The sequence below is a fragment of the Cryptomeria japonica genome, chromosome 7 (assembly GCF_030272615.1).
Source record: "Cryptomeria japonica chromosome 7, Sugi_1.0, whole genome shotgun sequence".
NCBI classification, from domain to species: Eukaryota; Viridiplantae; Streptophyta; class Pinopsida; order Cupressales; family Cupressaceae; genus Cryptomeria; species Cryptomeria japonica.
The window spans coordinates 554,426,326-554,447,930 of NC_081411.1; the positions used below are offsets into that span (position 1 = coordinate 554,426,326).

The 21,605-nt window shown below is 37.3% G+C and overlaps 1 protein-coding gene across 1 annotated transcript in view; it reads right to left on the reverse strand.

The window, feature by feature from the left end:
• Positions 1 to 21,605, reverse strand: part of LOC131031096 (uncharacterized) — a 217,836-nt gene that overhangs the window by 139,255 nt on the left and 56,976 nt on the right. The window contains exon 3 of the mRNA XM_057962124.2: positions 10,585 to 10,736. Coding sequence (XP_057818107.2) covers positions 10,585 to 10,736 — 152 coding nt within the window. The remainder of the gene's footprint in view (positions 1 to 10,584; positions 10,737 to 21,605) is intronic.

A 21,605-nucleotide genomic window follows, 5' to 3' on the forward strand; every position in this document is an offset into this window, starting at 1 on the left:
TTATCCCCATTTCAGAAGTTTTGACATTACAGAATAGGTCAAGTAGGGTGTATTCCACAGTTTGCATGCATGGGCCATGCTCCAGGTACTCCTCTAGATTTTTCATGCTTAATGTAGTTGTATGCTTGATTCCCCTCTTGCATAAGCATATAATATCTTCTTGGATAATGTAGATGTGTACTTTCATTGCAATATCAATAACTTAATCAGTGATAAGCCTCTAGCTAATAGATCTTGGCATTCCCTAATCATGCCAAATACACTAGTAAGTTGACAATATGATGACTCCCTTCACCTAATGATTTACATATGTTATTAACTCCGTACAAGATATAGCATCTTGCTAACAACAAAACAACATTTTGTAAACCAATAACTACAACACTTTTCAAATCAACTCACTCCACCATGTTACCAATAAGGTGTCACTATCTTATGACTAGAGAAGGTAGCATAACCTTGTCATCTCTAAATTATAAAAGCACCCTGCGCATCAATATTATGATAGTGTTTCTATAATTTATAATTTAGAGATGACAAGAAGAAAGCATAATGGCCCCAGTTTCCATAGTTCTACCACTTACACTCTACACTCCCAAAAAGATTTGTACTATTATTTTGATTCAGATCTATCCTTAGATTTCTTTCAATCCCCTTTTGAACTGCCTTTATCCTTCGGTCCTCCCCGAATACGCATTACATCCTTTGAACCCTCAACCAAGTCCAATAATGATCACACTCAAGATAGATATGATTATTACCAGCTTTGGCCTCATTCTTTCAGTGCGGCACTTCCTCAAATCTAGCGCTACATGATGATACCATATAACATGGGTCCCACCAATTATGACAAGATTGTCTATTCTTCTCTATCTAAATCCCAAACACTACATTACAGAAATGGCAAAATATGTTGTAGACAATAACCATGTAACTCCTAACAACTATAAACTTTCTTGTTAATGTCACTACAACAATATTCCAAGTCTCAAAGAATAAAAACATATTTTATTATCATCTCTCTCACAGGCATCCAAGTACCCATTCCAAGAAAGTTGGACACATGCAATAGTTCAAAAACTCAGTCAATACTCATCTCAAAAGTTTTCCTACTCACAATGCTGAGTCAAGGGCAAGTTAGCCTGAGTACTCATTGAGTTTTCATAATGACTTGACTAAGTTTTCTACTTGTACTTGCAAGCTTTTAACATGAACTCACCTAGCAATTTGTCTTATTTCAAAATCATGTTTTGACATTTTGTCTTATTTCACCCAACAAAGGACATCTTTGTTATCCACATGATAAAGAAACATGCTAAGTGAAGGGATTGGAAGAAGATTTTAAGGAACCTTCAAAGATTCAAACTAATATGTATCTTTTTTTTTTAAATTACAAAAGTTGAAAACCTAGGGCAAATGTTGAACATTTCTCCTCTTCACCCTCCCCCAACCCACATTTCCTAAAGTTTTTCTATTGTACTTGCATTCTATTTTCTCTTATAAAAATATGTCACTTTGCCACAATGTTTCCTTTTCAAAACCTTTCTCATTTTTTTCTCTTTATTAAAATCAGCAATATCAAGTTCAACACAAATGAGTGATAAGAAGCCCCTTTCTAGAAGTATGGGACATTGGATGTTGTCAAGGTCTAAGTTCATTGTATCAAATGCCAACTTCTTATGACAAGAGGATTAATAGATTAAAGTACCACCTTGCCAAAATACCTGAAAATGATGTGAATGCATTCCCTAATGTGGTCGAAGAAATTATGAGAGATGGATGTCATATTTGCCAGTTATGAACTGCAAAAAAATGGAAAAGCAAAGGATAAAGGAAGCAATGGCAAAGGCAATGAATGTCAATCCTAATTTACCTACAAATTCCTTTTCCTCTATTGGTGAGAATCTTTAAGGGTTCTACTTCTACCTATCTTCCTTCTTCATTGACACCAGATTTATTTATTCCACAAAATATTCCAGTTGCACAATCTTCGCCTGAAGATGTCACTTGGATTATGGAAAAATACCATGAGACTATGATGGCAACAACAAACCTTTGGTACTACAATAATTTACCTTTCAATATGGTAAGCATCCAATATTAGGAAGAGTTGGTGAATGCATTGACATCTTATCAGATGGATGGACATATGAGCGAAATATAACTCTTCAATTTTTTAGTGTCTTTTAAAGGCACATTGGTGTTCTTGAAATCTATAAATGCTTCGCACGATGTCATGTCTCCAACGAACCAGCACCATGAAAACATTTCATTTATTAATAAACAGTGTTTTTTAGCACTCGAATAATAATGATATTAATATTTTAATGGTAATTATCGTTATTTTTCTTTAATAATAAGTTTTAAGGGCCAACCTATGTGTTGTTTTGTCTAGTGGCCGACCTGGATAAGGTATTTGGAGTTTTTGGTGCCACCAATTGGGTAATTATGTGAGTGCAATCTCATTCATTTCATCATCAATTTTTATGCATTCAAATTTGCAAGTGCAGGTTTACTTTCAACTAGGATGAAAACCTCAGTTTGGGAAAGTTCAAGGAGGACATAACCCTTGCCTGAGCATTGTGACTTTCATTTCAGCTGAACCAATTTGTTTGGAATTTAATGTCAATCTTCCACAGGTCTCTGGTTCTGTCCAAGAAAACTCTTTTCATAGTAATCACCCCTAGAGCAGATTGTGGTGATATAAGGGTGTTTGCTACTGTTTTGTGCCACATCCAAGGTGTGATACACTAGAAATTTGCCTATCTGCAAGACATTGAAGTCCCAGTGAAGTCTTTTTCACACAGCAAATTGGAGTTGCCAGTCAATTATCCAAAATAGAGGCTAACTCAACTATTACCAAAGCAAAGCAGGCATCTATGTTAGCAAGATCAACCAAGCAGCTTACATTTGCAAATCTCATGGCGAGCAAACATTGTAACCTCTGATCTATGTGTACAAGCTTTACTGAGCATTTTCCTTGGACTGTAATTGTTTTCCTGAAGTTACTATGGTCTGCAGTAATGAATCACTCTCTGGTGTACCTTGTTGATCAAATATTGTTGAATATATTCGCTTGTGCCTATCAATTTATATTGCAAAAAATCAGTAATATTGGAAACTATTTTGAATCAACATGTTTTAGTTGTTTATATCTCTGCAATCAGCTTAGTGTATTTCAGTGGCTATTTAATATTGTCATTGATTGATCCATTTCAGTGGTTTCAGAGCTATGTTCCTACTAGCCTATGTTTATAATGCAGATTCATGAGCTTGAATGACAGAGAAATAAGGTACCAGCAAAGGGAGAAGAAGAAAGGGGCAGCCATGAGTGAAAGAGAGCAGGATAACTCTCAAGAATTCCTTAGGGATAGCAAAGAGTTTAAAACTAACATGAGGAACACTATGGCTGAGATAGTCCAACTCCTAAGAGGCCTAAATCAGTGAGTGAGTGTTGGTAGGCCTATTCAAAATGGAACTGAAGGTAGTAACTTAGGCAGTGACAGGGTTTCAATTACCCCAAACCCCAAGACTTTTAGAGCTAAATTTCTGGAAAGGGAAGAAACAACAACCATGAGAAAAGAGCAACCTAATCAAGGAAATGAAATGACAAGACTTCATGATGAACATAATGCACTAAGCCCTGCTATTCATCAAGACATGTCTTTACTGAGCACTATGAGATGAAGACAAGGAATGGGCAAGAAGGAGAAGGTATGAGGAGCAGCCCCATAAGAATATATAACACTATTTGGGAAAGATCACAATACCCACTTTTGATGGATCAGGGAGTTGCTCAGTAAGAGGATGATTGCAGAAATTGGATGCATACTTCTCCTTGAATCCAATGTTTGAAGAGGTGATCAAGTTTGCCACCCTGCATTTGGAGGAGGTAGCCCATGGGTAATGGTAGCGTGGCATCATAACTCAATGGCATGATTCAATCACTACCTTAGGAGTTCAGCCAAAGGTTGATGCAAAGGTTTGACAGGAAGGATCCGAAGATTCACTTCAAGGAGCTAGCACAACTGAAGGAAGAGGGCACAATGAAGCATTATGTAGCAAAATTATAGAGGTTATCAATGATGATGCTAGATGTATCACAGAGAAGACTTGTAGTCCTCTTCACGGAGGACTATCAGAAACACTCGAAGGGTCGATAAGGGCACTTGATCCGAATTCCTTGTCGGAGGCCATCAAGAGAGCCCTAAATTTAGAGGAATTAGTGGCAAGAGACTGATTCTATTCAAATAAGGCACCCCCAATTCAACAAAAAAGGCTGCCTCCTAAGAATACTCCTCACCCAAAGCATTACCCCCAATCCAAATCAAATTGAGGTATCCGGGCATTTACTTTAAAGGAAAAAGTTGTGCTTCACCTATCGAGGTATCCATGGCAGCCGAGTCACAAGTGTTTGGGTAAGGGTCAAATACACTAGATAGAAATGAACTCCGATGAGGATTCAAAGGAAGATGAGCATGAGAAAGAGGTTGTTGTGGATAAGGCTAAGCATAAGGACCAAGGAAGAAATCATTCACGAGGCACACTTGCAGCACTATAGGGGAACCTAGATATCAAGCTTTCCATGTTATAGTTTTCTTGCGAGGACAAAGGGTGACAGTTTTGATGGATAGTGGAGCCACCCACAATTTCATTGATGAAGGGCTAGTGACTAGGATGGGATTGAAGACAAAAGACTTCAAAGGCTTTAATGATATAGTAAAATACGGGTGTACTATTCCCTGCAACTGAAGGATTCAGCAATTGGAGTTGACTTTAGAACACATGATGCGAGATGATTCCTATGTAATTGGCATCCGTGATACAGAGTTGGTATTGGGAGTGCAATGGTTGCATTTTCTTGGCAAATATAAAAAGTGGTCAAACCATGGAGTTGAAGTTTGAATCTAATGGGAAGGAGGTAGTTCTTTTTGGCCCTTCCAATGGAGGCCCCATGGTGATTTCAGCCAAGAGGATGGAGAAAGCTTTTCGTAGGGATCAAGTGGCTTGGGCAGCAGGATGCCTTTTTACAATAACAGGTCCATCCAAGGATGGCAGGTCCTATCGTGTGGATATTAAGACCATCTTAAACAAACATAACAAGGTGCTTGGCAAAAGTCTTCCTGGTTTAACTCCAGATAGGGGCTTTCAGCATGTTATTGAGCTTGAGGATGGAGCAAAACCTGTCATCACCACACCCTATTGGCACCTGAGGAGATACAAGGAGGAGATTGAGAAGGCAATTAAGGAGCTACTGGGCATGGGGCACATCCATCCTAGTTCCAGCCCTTTTGCTTCATCTGTAGTATTGGTGAAGAAAAAAGATGGGACTATGAGGATGTGCATCAATTATAGAGAAATCAACAAAAAGACAATAAAAAATCACTACCATATACCTAGGATCAACGAATTGATAGATGAGCTTCATGGTGCAACATACTTCTCCAAGACTGACTTATGTTCAGGCTATAATCGGGTAAGGATTCAAGAGAGGATGTACATAAGATAGAATTCAAATGTTACTACAAGTTCTTGATCATGCTGTTTGGGTTGACCAATGCACCTGCCACCTTCTAATCTTGCATGAATTAGGCATTTATTTTGCAATTGAGAAAATTTGTGTTGGTCTTCTTTGATGAGATCTTTATTTTGTAGTAAAACCTAAGAGACTCATTTGAGGCACATAGATGAGGTGTTGGAAATACTTGAACAGCATTCATTCCATCCCAAGGCATCCAAATATGAGTTTGGTTTGACTGAAATATTATATTTGGGATTTAAGATTAGTGCCCAAGGGGTTAGTGTGCATGAGTAAAAGATCAAGGCAACACAGGATTGGTCCAAAACAAGGAATTTGACACACTTGAGAGGATTTGTGGGACTTTGCAGTTACTATAGGAGGTTTGTTAAGGGGTTCTCACAATTTGTAGCCGCATTGACGATTTGATAAAGAAAGGAGCTTTCTCTTGAAGCCCTTCTGCACAAAGAGCTTTTGACAAACTCAAGGGGGTAATGAGTTCATGTCTTGTTTTGGTTATTCCTGATTTCTCACTTCTTTTTGTTCTAAATTGCGAATCTTCAAGAGAGGGGATTGGAGCGATTTCGATGCAAAATAGGCACCCCATAGCATTCAAGAGTAGGAAGCTAAGGGAGACAAAGAGGAGCTTCTCTATTTATGCAAGGAGATGTTGGCCATCATGCAAGCACTAGCCAAATTCAGGCAATACTTGGCTTGTAGGAATTTTGAGGTTAAAATAGATTATAATAGCTTAAAATCCTTCCAAGCCTATGTTTTTGACATTGTGTATGCTAAGAGAAAAAATGTGGTGACTAATGCACTATCTAGGAAACCTTATTTCTGCTCTATGACTGATATATCAACTGATTGGAAGGCTTCTATAATGGCCAAATATGCTAAGAACACAATCATTGATGACATTTTGGATGGCAAATTGCAAGATGACATGTTCAAGGTGGTTGATGAGCTCATTCTCTACAAAAATTGGGTGTATATTGTACCAGAATCTAAGGTGAAGGAAAGAATCTTGAGGACATGTCATGACACACCGCTCGCTAGTCATCTAGGTTTCTTCAAGACATACAAGAAAGGGAACATTTTTTATGGAAAGATCTCAAAAATGATGTGTTGAAACATGTTGAGGATGTATGGTGTGCAAACAAAACAAAGCAAGTATTGCCAATCGGTTTGTTGCAGCCCCTACCCATTGCAAATTAGAAATGGGAGAGTATTTCCATGGATTTCATTTTGAACCTCCCATAGGTGCAAGGTAAAGATTATATCTATGTGGTTGTTGATAGGCTCTAAAAATATGCTCATTTCCATGCCATATCTTCAAAGTACAAGGCTTCACAAGATGTTGATTTGTTCTTTAAAGAGGTTTTAGACTTCATGAGCTGCCTAAGAACATTGTGAGTGACAAGGACAGCAAGTTTATTAGCATGTTTTGGAAAGAGTTGTTTTGTTTGACAAGTACAAAATTGACCCCAAGCATTAGTTATCATCCCCAAGCCAATGAGCAAACGGAAACTGTAAACAAGTGGATAGAAGGATGGGTCAAGTGATTGCACCCCAGGGAGTATTGCTACAATTCTACACATCACATGTCTATCAGTATGACTCCCTTAAAGGCACTTTACGGGTATGAAGCTACTTCTATCATGGATTTTTACCAAGGGCTAAAGATTTTCTTCAACAAAGAATGGATGCTATGAAAGCCCTAAAAGAAAGCCTACAGCAGTTCCAAGACCAGCAGAAGTATGCTTATTGCCATAGAATGAAGAGAATTTTTTAAGTGGGAGACATGGTATCTCTAAGTTTGCTGCCCTATAGGCAATCTTTACTCAAAGGAAGCAACACTGAGAAGCTGAAGCCATGATTACCGAAGCCATGATTCCATGGACCGTACAAGGTTATAAGAAGGGTCAATGAGGTTGCTTATGAGCTGGAACTTCCTGAGAACAGCATAATTCACAATCTTTTTCACATATCAGGTCTGAATAAGGCCCACAAGTCACTCCTTCGTTAGACCTACCACCACTTGACAATGAGGGGTACTTTATTTTAGAGCCCGAGGCAATCTTGGATGTTAGAGAGAAGAAGCGCTATAAAACAACATCATATCAAAGTATTTGGTTAAGCGGATGAATCTACCGCTCAAGGACCCAACTTGGGAAGTTGTGGAGATTTTTGAACATCTGAAATTGAAGTTACTCAAGGACTAGCAATGCTTTGAGGGGGAGGTCTGTTATGTCCCCAAAGAACTAGCACCATAAAAACGGCTGATTTCATAATAGATAGTGTTTTCTAACACTGTCATAATAATAATAATATTTAGTATTTTGATAATATAAAACTATTATTTTTCTTTAATTAATAAATATAAAAGGTTTCCGTAGCACCCACTTCAACGCGCTTTAATTCTTTTTTCTACTTTCTTTTCCTCCCTTTTCGGCAACACCAACGACAGCGCACTCTAATCTTGATTTTGTTGTCTTTTCCATTCTTCTTCGATGTCTCTCTTCTCTTTCCATTACTTGTTTTTGTATTCTCTATTCTACAATTGGACTTTCCAATGTTCCTTTTCTTTCTAGGTTAATTTGCTTTTTGATCTCCCTTGAATTTCTCGTCTCCTTTGGCCATGGATGTTTTTGACTTGGGATTGCATCTCCTTTATCTTTTCCCACGGTAGTTATCCGATAATTTCCTTAATAGTCACATCTTTTCATGGGTCTCTCCAGACCTCTTCCACCTTTCCATTTCCCATCCCCTTGGTGCCTAACCCCCTCTCACATGGCAGACGTCAAAAGGACAGTAATGTAGCTTGTCATATTCTTTTCATCATCTTTCCGCTTTCTAAATCCAGAATAAGATTTTTGAATTTTTGAAAATTCCCTGGCAAACCTCATAAAAGACCTAACCAAGGTCCTGGCAAACCTCAAACAAGACCTAACCAAGGTCCTAGCAAACCTCAAGCAAGAAATTTAAGGGATACAAGCCAAAATTCTACACCCTAAGGATTTTTGATATTGTAGTCTTTATATCCCGAACTCAGTCCTATTGAGGCAACAAGGAATTGTCTCCGAACAAAAGGTTAATTATTAATCAGAATTAGAATATACACAACACATACATATTTGAGACTTCAAAAGTATTTGTATTCATTCATATCTATTGAAATACATTACATATCCTTATAACTTCTTATACTTATATATACATTCCTTTACATATCGTTCTTCACTGTTATCTTATCCCTATTGTTCACTGTTATCTTCACCGTCATACTAGTGAAATGATCTTAAAATATATTTATATCTAATAAATGAGATGCGACCCTTAGGTAGTATCCCTAGTCTACTTCCTATGTTCTAAAGCTCAGCTATTGCAAACTACATGCAGCGAGATGCGGCAAGTTATCCGGATCTGTTTTGTGCCTGTTTCCCTACGAACAAGAGCAAACTATAAATATGTTTTGATCTATTGAAATTACTCCAATGTGAGAGATGAAATATATGAATATCAATAGATCCATCTTGGTGCATCATCCTAATAACCATTTTTCCTTATACATTTTTAGTTTAGCCCATAGATTGCTCCTTCCAGTCAACAACCACTATCTCCAATTGTGTTGTTGGTTAGAATACAATGTTTGTCCTATGTAACGTAAGGTATGGCCATCAAGAGTTATGTGTCATATTCCCAATTTATGTTAATGTGCAACACCTATCACCTTCAGATTAAGTATGTAACTTGACACTTGGCAAACATGCAATAGGCAGAGCTTATATATAAATATCTATGTTGCTTTCATATGGGCAATGCAAAGTCAAGCAACCTTCTCTCTCTGATTTCTTCCACACTATCTCCATTCAGTAACCCATATCTTCACATATGTACAAGTTTGAGCCAATGGCCAATCTAGTAGTGGAAACCCTATTCTCAAAGATGAAGAGATAGCACTATTGTGATTGTATCTTCCACTAGGATGGGAGATAACTCTTTCATTTAGGTATGGTCTCTAGGTCACCTAGATAAACTGTACTCAATTGATATTTAGCATGCTGCCACAAGATCTCTATGAAGTCAACCTTTAATATTTGTACTTTGGGCCTCAAGGATATATGATGGTTATCTTTTTTCACCATTTGATTCGTTTTACTTCACTCTCCAGCCTCAAGTAACTGTCTCAATTAATTTTGTGGCCAAGATTCCATGCTATACCAAGACTTTATGTTTCTAAAGTGACTAACTTAACTTTATGCCATATTCATTCCCATGTTGGTCATTGTGTCTCATAATCACAACAAATCCTTCTTTAAATTGTCTTTCAACAAGTTTCTTCGTATTGTTCATAATTCAACAAAAATATCTAAATCCCCTTGAGACTTCTTTGGGTGAAGGACTCATCTACAATCTTGGAATTCTTACAATCTATGAGTTTCTTCAATCATCTACAATCTTGGAATTCTAACAATCTATGAGTTTCTTCAATCATCACAACTCTCCATAAGCACAACATTCACAATAGCTTTATACCCACATGTTAATAATGAGAATGATCACAACCATGAAACAGAGATACAGTAAACACAAAGCAATACAATAATTTTGCATTAATTTTCATAAGTTTCCATTACAACAAACCAAAAGTGAAGAGGGTACAAATGTACATTGGATTTATGAAGGATAGATTAAGATGACCTTTGGCTTTTATCCATGCAACTTAACTAGCTATTCATTTCCTTATTTTACTGTGAATAAACCAAGTAAATTAGAAGAGCTAATCACCCTGAAATGATGGTTTCACAGGATACCACAGGTAGCAATGTCAAAGTGATTTAGACAACTTTAGAAGATAATTTCATTCTTAGATACATTGCAACAAAGACAATATGATTAAAGGATGGTGATAGATGAAAAAGACTTGAGAATAGAGAAGGAAAAGACAGCAGAAGAATCTAGAATAGAAAAGGCAAATACAGCAGAAGAATTTACCAAAAGCACTACCTATGGTGGAAAAAGGGAGAAAGAAAGCTTTGAGATAGTTTTGATCGAATAAATACCTTTGTGTACCTCCCAAACCAAGCTCCTTTATTTTTTCAGAAAGTGGCATCACAGGTTCAGTAACAATATAAATGGTTGGTCGGACAGTTGAGCCTTCAACATTTTCCACCTCTGTACTATGCAAAAATGATAGCACATTGGGATGCCGAACCTGTTGAAAATCAGAATTCCTCTCTGTAAGCCTGTGTCTAAGAACCCATAATGATTGCACAATCAAATCAGATCACACTGAGGAAAAATCAAATTTTTGGTTATATTATGGAAAAGAAACCTATCAATGCTGAAACATAGAGAATATTACATATGAATATAAAGAATGTGCCCTAAAAATTACTCCAAACTGTTCACTACAATCACAATTTCTAATTAAATATTTTTCAAGTAAAATGGGAATTTCAAACCTCAAAGCCCTGATGTTCCTAATACATGAAAACAAACCCACGTACCAAACTGAAGGATTTCCATGAGCAATCAAATATGATGATAAGCTACAAGGGAACACAAAGCTTGTTTCAGAGCTCCAAAATTGAGACACAATTTGACTAAAACCAACCAAACCACAGTTTGGCAAGAAAAAGGTGCAACACTAGAAATGACTTCAGCAGGGAGAGCCAATCGGCCAAAGAACAACCAAAGCCCCAGGAGAAGGCAAAAATTGCAAGCTGTTGCACTTCGTATCAATGCCATCAAATGCATAGTTTGCAAAATCAGCAATTTTTTACCAAACCTGCAAGAACTCATAAGTAAATTGCAGGCTGAATACTGCAAAAGCTTGCAGGTTTTTCAGGAGTTATTTGGTGCGTTTTCCTGCAACTCACGAGTTTCCTCTGCAGAGATGGCAACTGAAAATTATCAGCAGACCCTTAATAAAACTCTGAATTTTTGTGTTTTACTTTTTTGCCATTTTTATATTGAGTGATTGTGAGTCCTTTATCAGCAGTTGGTTCAAAATGATAAAAAATGCAGCCAGGGGGAGCAGAGTTTCTATGAAATTTTCAGCAGTTGTTAGTCTCCCAATTAAATCACAAGTAACTGAATTCCATTTATACTTCAGCTTTGCCCAGTTAATCCTCATTCCGAGTAATGCTACCATGATTGAAATAGACTTGTGTTATTTAAATTCATTATTTATGTCTTTCACACACTATTTAAGTTTTTTGTATACTTATGTATTTTTTTAATTTGCCGAATTTTTGTCAAACCCACATCTGAGTAAAAATTTTGGGCTGTTGAGTTTCTTGCCAAGTCCAAGTTTATGAACTATATGATCAAGTGGCCCTCACTCTACTATATGTAGATGCATAGGCATTCAAAACGTATTTTGATATTGATCTTTTTGTTTGCATTTTCCTCTTTGGACAGAAGCGTACAATTGAACTCTATCAGATATCTAATCCTATCAAAGATCATGCTATTCTCAAAACTAGGAATTGCATGTGGCATGGTCAAGTCAAACTACCTATATTTTAATTCTAATTATTTCAAATATCTATGTCAAGTGGCCCTCACTTTACTATGTAGATGCATAGGCGTTCAAAACATGTTTTGATATTCAGCTGCTTGTTTGCATTTTACTCTTTGGAAAGAAAGGTTACAATTGAACTCTATCAAATTGTAATGTTCCCTTTTTGAAATAGGATTTGATAATAAATAATAATAAAAATATCATATAATATAGTCATAAAATATAAAATGAAAAAGTAAATAAATTAATGAATTGTCAAAGAGCATGAAATTCTAAATTCTAAATTTCAGTTGGTCATTGTATGTATTAACTTTAGAATCCAGTTTAAGGAATGTGTGTGTGTGTGTGTATACATGTATATGTATATGTATATGTATATGTATATGTCTATGTGTATATGTATACACACACACACACACACACACACACGTATATATGTGTGTATGTATGTATGAATGTATGTGTATGTGTATGTGTATGTGTATGTGTATGTGTATGCATACATACATACATACATATATATATACATATATATATTATGCTGCTGTGTGGAGTTGCTAATGCAGATGATATATTACATCCCATGATATTTATCCAGTAAATAATATATTATTCCATTATATCTTCTAGTGACTCATTTGAGAATATTTTATCCTAACATATGTAAGTCATCGCTGCAGTTTGCTATCAATACATATGCTCAAAGGAATAATTTGTATTGATCAGTGCATTATTTCCTAATGTTGCCAGCCGTACACTCCCCTAAGGGAACCCCATGTTTAGAGGGGGCAATTTCTGACACCACTATCTGTTTGTCTAGCTTTCTTAATTAAGAAATCATTGGCAGCAATTATTAAAGACATGTAATTTAAATTAAAAGGGGGCTCAAGGCAGTGATTAAGGAACATAACCCTTTGAATGGATTTCTCTTTTCAAAGAGATGTTTCTCGTCAATCAGACATGAAGGGATAAATGAGTAAGAAATTAATAGGCAAGGAGTGAATAATTTGGACACAACATTTGATCCGACTCTCAAGCCCCACCTAAGGTCAATACAAATCAATTTCCTGGCCGACCCCGTTTTATATTGGCACCCAAACTAGAGTTTGAATAGCATTTAAAAAAATAAATTTATGTTGATTTATGAGGGCCAACTGATGTATAATTAAATTACATCTGTTTTAGTTCATCAAGCCTACCCCATCTTGGCACCAAAGTTCGTGTTAAAAATAGTTTTAAAGTAAAATAAGATTATACTTTGTAAGGGCCGACCTCCCCAATGGATTGCTTAATTTTGAATACGAAAAGGTGCCTATAAATTGAAAGTTGCTGCCCCTTGCAAAGAGATATATCCATTCGTGAAGTTGCCTCCCTTGGAGAACTAATAAATAAAGGTTGCAGAATGAAAGATCAGCGCTCAGCATCCCAAGAAAGAAGCAATATCAAGTCAGCTCTGTCTAAATCGCATAGCAGTCTGAAAATATATATAACCTGCAATAATTCTATATTCTACAAGAATAATGGTATGAAATAATGGAATCAATAATTGTTGTGTGATAATGTGAAATGCATATTCTAAATCATTAATCTATCCATAACCCAGCAAGCAATCATGTGGAGGAGAGGAGACAATGCAAGGAAGGGGAGGACTTACGAGATCACCATCTAAGTAGACCACCTCGTGCTGGATGTCCAATGTGCCTGCCACTTGGGGCCAAGAAGGTGAATCCGCTCTTGGGCTTGGATAGATGGATTTTTGGACACCCTATTGCGATTTCCTTTCCAACCTCTATGAGGGTTGACTGTGGGAGAAATCACAATCATAATAGGATGAATGAGGAGACATGAATAGGGAGGGCAGATGCAAGGACCCCACTAGGTAGACAGCCCCATGTTGGATATCCAATACGACTACCACTTGGGGCCAAGATGGTGAGTGTCCACTCTTGGGCTTAGTGTGAGAATTGCTTTGGGCCAACCTATCAAGCTTCCTCATTCAAACCTATTCATAAAATTGGGCAACCCCTTTGAAATTTTTATTCAAAAATGAAGATTTTACTCTAAGGCATGCTTTTCAAGGCAAAATTCTTGCTCCTTTCTGAACTAGACTAATCTTCGGTTCATACTTGATCCAAGTTTCAAATTTCATCACGTTCTCAGTTCGTTTGCTTGGTCTTTTCTCTAAAATCCGGTTTTGTTCTCTGGACTGGGAGTGGGAAATTTTCCTTCTTTTGCAAGTAAAGAGACTTTTTGTTATACGAGTTCTTTCAAACAATTGCAAGTGAAAGTTTATAGAAGATGTGTAACTTATAATTTGTTTTTTCTTTTCCATTTCTCTTTTTGCCTTTTAAGTTGTTTTGTAGGAACTTTTTGGTCATACTACAAGTGAATTTTAAAATACAAGTTTATGAGAACTTGTAATTTTTCTTTTAAGTTCCTACTTTTCTTTTATTTTTATTTATTTTAAAACTTGTAATCGGATTTCAAAAACCCGATTGCAAGTCTTTAGTGATCTTTTTATGTTTTGTGTGCTTTTGTTCCCAAAACCCAATTTTAGAGGTTAGGCAAAGAAAGTATGTTTTATTTTAAAACATTTAGTCGGGTTATCTTTCTTTGTATGAATTTTAAATCCCATACTCTTGCTTGAAGTTGGATTCTCAAAATCCAACTGTGTTTCTTCTCAAGTGCATCGAACTTGTTATGTTGAACTTGAAACCCGACCCAAGCAAGAGTTAGCGCTTTTCTTGCAACAGCAATTTGAAGTTGTTGAATCCGTTTTGCATCTTGGAGATTCATTGATCGTTGTGTGTGTGTGCTCTGCATTTTGGGCGCTTTTACCTATGATTTCCACCACGTTTGGCATTTGTGGCATTCGGCATTCAATACTTAGTGTTTGATGCCAAATAGGGGACATTTTCCTTAAACGTTTTATGCGCTTTTTGTCCATTGTATATGTTGTTTTTCATGCCTTTGAGCTCAGAGGTGGAGCCTCCATTGTCTTCTTATAAATCTTTTTGGGGCATATCTCTTCTTCTTTCATTTTCGCCTAGGGCATTCGATCAAGCAAGGTATGTATTTTCAACTTTGATTTGCTTTACTTTGATTTATTTTTGTTGTTTTTAGTTTCTTTGAGTTCTTGTTTGATCAAGCTTGTAAATAATCTTGTTCTTCCTTTGATTTCGGGTTTCTATAAGATCTCCCCAAGTTGTTTGGTTCTTTGAATACAACTTGTGAATTTGCATGTTTTCCCCTCTTGCAAATTTTTCATATTTACTTGTATTCTGGATATTGAAACCCAATTACAAGTAGCAGTGATAACATTGACCTTCCCCTTGGTAAAAAGAGTAAACTTTCTTTTTACAAAGTTACAATGTTGAGTGTTCAGCTCATTCACTTAATTTCGGGTTTTATAAATCTGATTGCAAGTAAGAGATTTTCCCTCTTTCCAAGTTTGCCATCATTGGTCAAAATCATTCTTTCCATCATTTCCCTCATGTCAAGATTCCTATTCACACCATTGCATTCGTTCGTCACACCTACATTCATTTTTCCCATTATGAGTATACTTGCAATCGGAATTTTAAAACCCGATTGCAGTTATGTCTTCACAAGAGTTTTTTCTCCATTTTCATACTTGCAGTATACCTTTCAAGATCCGAAATTGGTCAAAAGCCATGCCTTTAAAGCCTCTTGTTTATTCATCACTCCTTTGAGAGCTTTAGGGCTAGGGTTTGAGTTTTTCCCATTTGAAGAAGATAATATGGCTTTTATGCAGATCGTGATGTTGCTTTGACACTTTTGGATTTTCATCACAGCATTACAGATTCCTGTTCAATGACCGATTTGTCGGCATCATCTTCCAACAAGAAGATGAAGTACAAGTATGACAAATACCAGAATGATATTTCTTCTTCTTAAGTTTCTTCTTCATTGGAGGAGATTAAGGATACAGAAATCGGACATGTGGATATGTTAGATTTCCTTAAAAGGGTTGAAAAACCTAAGGATCACAATATGCAACGTTTGTTGGACAGTCATATTCATCTTGCTTCCTCATTCCCAGTGGCTGCCCTAGAGCCGGAATTTATTCTTGCTTGTGCCGCTCATTTTGATCGGGAAACCAGAACTATCAGAGATGATGATGGAGAGGTTGTTATCCGCCTAGACATTGAAACCATTGAGAAGATTTTCAAACTACCTACAACTCATGTTTATGTAGAAATCTCAAAAGAAAGTGCAGCAGAGAACTATGTACAAAGGGAGAAAGAGCGCAAGCGTCATATTAATAAATGGATTCATGAACCCCGAACTTGTCTCACCCGATGACTCAAGTTGTTTCGCTATGACTTCAAAGGAGAGATTGGTGACACGATTACTCTCTTAAGCAGGATCATGGGTTTAGAGCATTCTAATATCTTTGAACCATGGATGTACCAATTCATTGTGTTCATCAGGCAATCTCAGCACATCTTTTGGGGTGAGATTATTAGCGATGCTTTGTGTGAACAACTTGCCAAAGATCCTACCACATTGTCCTTCTACATGAATTCACACTTGGTATATATAGCAGCATCACTCAGACATTTACTTGGTCTTTCTACCAAGGGTGATCGCTCGCTTGTGGCTATGCGGGAATATTAAGATCAACAACCCTTGAGACCCAGCAGGATCCATTACAGAAGAGTCCAAGATGCTTGCTTTGGTTATTACATGTGTTTATTTGATAAAACACTGAAGAATAGAAGGGTGCAGATGTTGCATGGGAGAGAGTAAATGAGTACAGCTGCTTATTCCTTCAATTCCCAACTTCTACCTATATGAGAGTTGGATGTTACAGCAGGCAGCCATATATGCTTCCAAGATACCCAACCGACAAGATCATCCTTATGGAATTGGGAAGACAAATCATGGCAGTTCATGCACAACAATCAATTCGACACAAAGCTGAAATGGGGATATCATCACGTAACCCATTACAGATTGGTCGATATTCCCTCATGACATCTACAAAAGCTAAAGCCATGGAGACTGAGATGCAGGAAATCAAGCTCAAAAGTTTCAAAGCAAGGAAAGATTTTGATTACCGGAGCATGAAAGAAAGGATTAAAAGATCTTTCACACATGTGCATAGCATAGAGGACGTCTGGGTTGAGCTTCGCACAAAAGAGGAAATTCGGAGGATGGATTACTGTAGGCTCACACTTGAGCAAATTGTTGACTTGAACTTGATAAATATTCCTGAAGAAATGATTGATGATGGGAACATACTTGATTCCGAGTATGTTGAAAAAAGAGTTGATGAAGCACCACTTCAATCAATTCAGTGGTCACAAAAAGAATGTACCAAATGTACCTCCATTCTGGATAGATTCCAGCCTGTTTTGGCTAACACCAATGCTTGGCTCAAAAGTAATGCTGTTAGACTTATCAGGATCAAGATTGGCAAAGATGATGATTCTACAAGGCCTATTGGAGGCAAGTCTGAAATCAAAACTGATAACAAGGAAGGTGCATCATCTTCTGCTACACGGATTAAGTTAAGAGTCAGTAGAGCAATGGTCATTCCCCCTAAAGAAGTAACAGTGAAAGGAAAAGAGAAACCTCAGCTTCATATTCTGGTTATTGATTTCGAAGATCCAAAAGAAGATCAGGAACAAGATGATGCTCCTAAATCCACAACTTTGGAGTCACCTCACGAAGTTCCTTCTCAAATTCCTTTGGATGTGCCCATGTCTCCTTTTGATACTGATGTGGATTCTTTCTCCACCATTCACATTTCTCCTATCCCATTGAGTGTGTTTGCTCAGAGTGTTATTCCGATTTCAGCATCAGAGCCATCTCTTGATCATTCACATGAGGACTTGTCAAACATTTTTTATGAGAATCATGCATATGTTTCTTTGCCCAGCTTATCGTTGGCAGAAATTGATACTTTTGTTACCAATTTTGACAAGTTCATGATGCAATCATCACATCCTTTGCTTGTCGAGCAAGCAATGATTGTTGTTCAGATGGAAACTTCTCCCAGGGTAACAACTATAGTCCAAATGGAGCCTGTTTCTTCATCGCCTCCAGCTATTTCTAAGACAAATTCGATGGCTTTACCTCCATGGCTAAGCTCCTTCACTCCTAAGAGAAAGAAGCAAGAAATTTCTCCTGACATCTTTGATTTTCAGCAACTTAAAAAGTCTAAACCCAAGGTTGCTAAAAGAGCTAAAACGGTTTCAAGAGTGATAGTAGGCAGCGACAGAATGAAAGTTGCAGAAATTGCTGAACCAATTGTGGACAAGCCACATGAAGAAATGCAAGCTTCAGATTACATAATCACAAAGGTAGAACTTGGTAAGCAAACACATGCAATTGTCATGCATGATGCTCAGCACTCAATGACTTCATTGGTGTAACGATATGATGAGCTTTTGGCGAAGAAAGACAAGCTAAAAGAGGAAAATTTGCAGCTTATCTTAGTGATCCAAAAGATCACTAAATCTTCAGAGGAAGGGCCCAATCCTTCAACTTCTTTTGTCTCAGAAGAATCAGTCAGGGAAATTGAACGAGCTGCTCAAAAAGCGCGAGCAATTGATTCTTGGGTAGATCAGATTTCTGATCTATGTGCTCAAGTGTTGAAGGAAACGTTCCAGGTGATGGTCAAATTGGAAATGACCAAGGTAAGATTGAACCAAACTTCTAAGGATTTCAAACAAAATCTGGAAAATATTGAGAACTTAAACATTTGGCATAGGTTGTCACAAGAAAAACTGGATGTTCTACAAGAAAATGACATTATTCCTACCAGAACCATGTATATAGAATATGAAGAACTTTTAGAAAATAAATCCCTTGTTCTAAAGGAGCTCATTCAAGAAATTGATGATGCCTCGAAATTGCGCATGGAAATGGTGCAAGATGTTGTTTCTCGTTTTGAGAAAATCTCTCGTAAGATTGTAAGTCAAGATGAGGAGTCGGTGTCTGAAGAAGAAGTTCTTTCTGATTTGAGAAGAAAGATTCATCAGGAATGGGAAGTTGAACAGTTTTCAGTTACATCAATTCAGGCTTTGGTGAAATACCAAATCTTTCTGGAAGAAATTCAAGTTGTTCTGGAGAAGCATAGACTTTCAATTCTCAGTTGTTGTGATGTTATCAAAACAGTTGTTGTTGCTAAGAATACCCATGAGCCGAATTCTGACTATCCCCTTCTACCCCATCCTAACCTCCCTACCCACCTTCCTATCCTCATCTGCTATGTAATGGACACCCTAGAATGCCCAAAAACTAAACCAATTGCTGATAGGAATTTAGTCAAACAGTTTGCAATCAACTCCTTATTTCTCCGTTTAATGTTTAAATCCCCTTATAGCTTTGGAAATGAAATGCTTGTTTGTTTTTAAGTCTTTGCATAGATTTGAAATCACATAACATGAACTACAAGGAAATTACAATAATATGCAACATGAAGATTGAACTACTGCTGATATGATATTATTTCCAGAATTATGAAAATCAAATACATAGCAGATTTTTCAACTCACTAAATACTCCAGCATTTTTGACATAATATTCCAGCAATGACTTCCCATCTTGCTACTACAATAACATGAATAGTGTCGTGCTACAGTAACATGAATAGTGTCGCGCTACAGTAGCGTGAATAGTGTCGTGCTACAGTAACATGAATAGTGCTGCTACAGTATTAATTAGTCTTCAATCAGTCCAATATCTTCATAAAATCATCCCTTCAGAATGGCATAAGCATTGGTCAAGAAGTGGAGAAGGTATGAGCAAAACACCAAATCTGCCTGTAGCTGGAGATGCACCCAATCTGCTTGTTATGAAGCTGATAGCAATGGATTCCAAAGGCCAAACCCCAAGGGAATGACATCTAGAATGTCACAAGAGAGGATAGACGTCCTCTAATGCCAAGAACAGATCTGCAACTCACACATCAATTTCTTCTCATATTCAACATGCTGAATGAAGCCACAAAAGCTTCCTTTTATTCTTTCTCCAAGGGTCGACCCAACTCACTTGAGCAATGTGGGATAAACGATGTGCAATATAAAACATATTAAAATATTCACTTATGTCTCCCTTGGGTGCCCCTTTGATTTGCACACATCCCCATAAAATAAATATTAAAGTAACACTATAATATTTTACAATTAAATTAAATGTTACTTTAATAACACTTCAGGCATTAAAATATATTAGCAATCGGATTCCGAATAGCGCGAGTGATAGCTCGTCGGAAAGCTCTCGCCGAGGAGTATCGAATCCAATCACCAAAACTAGCCTCCGTTGTGTCTTGCTGACTTACTAAAAATAGTAAGTATGCCTGAAACTAAGTAAATCAACTCCGTTTTGGCCCAAACTGGAAATCACTAGGCCAAAACACTCCAGGATCCCCTTAAACCCTTTGTTAGCCCTCGGGACCATGTAGAGATAGGCTAACGCACATACACTTGGTCAATTGCTAAAGTGGGGACATTACATGCTACCTTCATTCCCTAACTCCCATTTTCCTAACCTACACCTTCTACTTCCTACCTTTCACTACCATTTCCTTCCATTCCCTACATTTTCTAACCTATACCTCACACCCTTAAATTTACCTATCCTAAACCACAACTCATACTCTTCCCCCTCTATTCCCCTAAAGCTTACCTTCTATCCCACACCCCTTAACCTACCCATCCATTACCCACACTCCCTTATTACCTTACCCCCTACCTCTATCCTATCCTAACTCCCTCCATTATCCAATTATACCTCCTACATCATCCTATCTTATATTCCCCAACACCCACTCCTTTTATCCTAAACCCTTTCTTTATCACCTTCCCCAAACTTCCTTACCTTCCTTCTATCCACCGCAACACTCACTCTACCCCACATCCCTTCCACCTTATTCCCTGCGTGGCATTTCTTTACTATATCTCCTCTTCTTTTTTTCTTTTCACAATATCCCCTTCACTATGACACCTTTCCCCCTCTCCACATCCGTGGCATGTTTTGGGCACCACTAAAACTTTAGGATGGAGAAGATAGAAGATTTCACATTAAATTCAATCCAAACTTCCAAGTGTTGAAATGTGGTCACTGATCAACAAAGTACTGTACACTTAGCACGTATCCTCGCCGGGGTTGAAATTTTTTGCCATTTTTTGTTGATGAAAACCGACATTGTAATAAAACCCTAAAAAAGGCCGACTTTGTTTGTTGCCCTAAAAACGCATGTTATAAGCGGCTGGGATACTTAAGGCATTGGAAGGTTGATGTACTGTTTTTGCTGGATAATAAGAAAGATTGGACGGCTGTGTATGGTGGACGTAACCCATTCTGGATGAACCACGTTAAATCTCTGTGTTATCTGTGTCCTGTTTTATTTCTTTATCTTTTGTATTTAAATCTGCATATAATTGTTAGTTCATATTTGCTTCGGATCTGCTTGAAACCCTAACAATTGGTATCAGAGCAAGGTTTTCTGTAAATTGGCAGGACTTTCAGATTTGAGTGGGAGCAATGGAGGATTCCAAATTCAAGGTCGAAAAGTTTAAC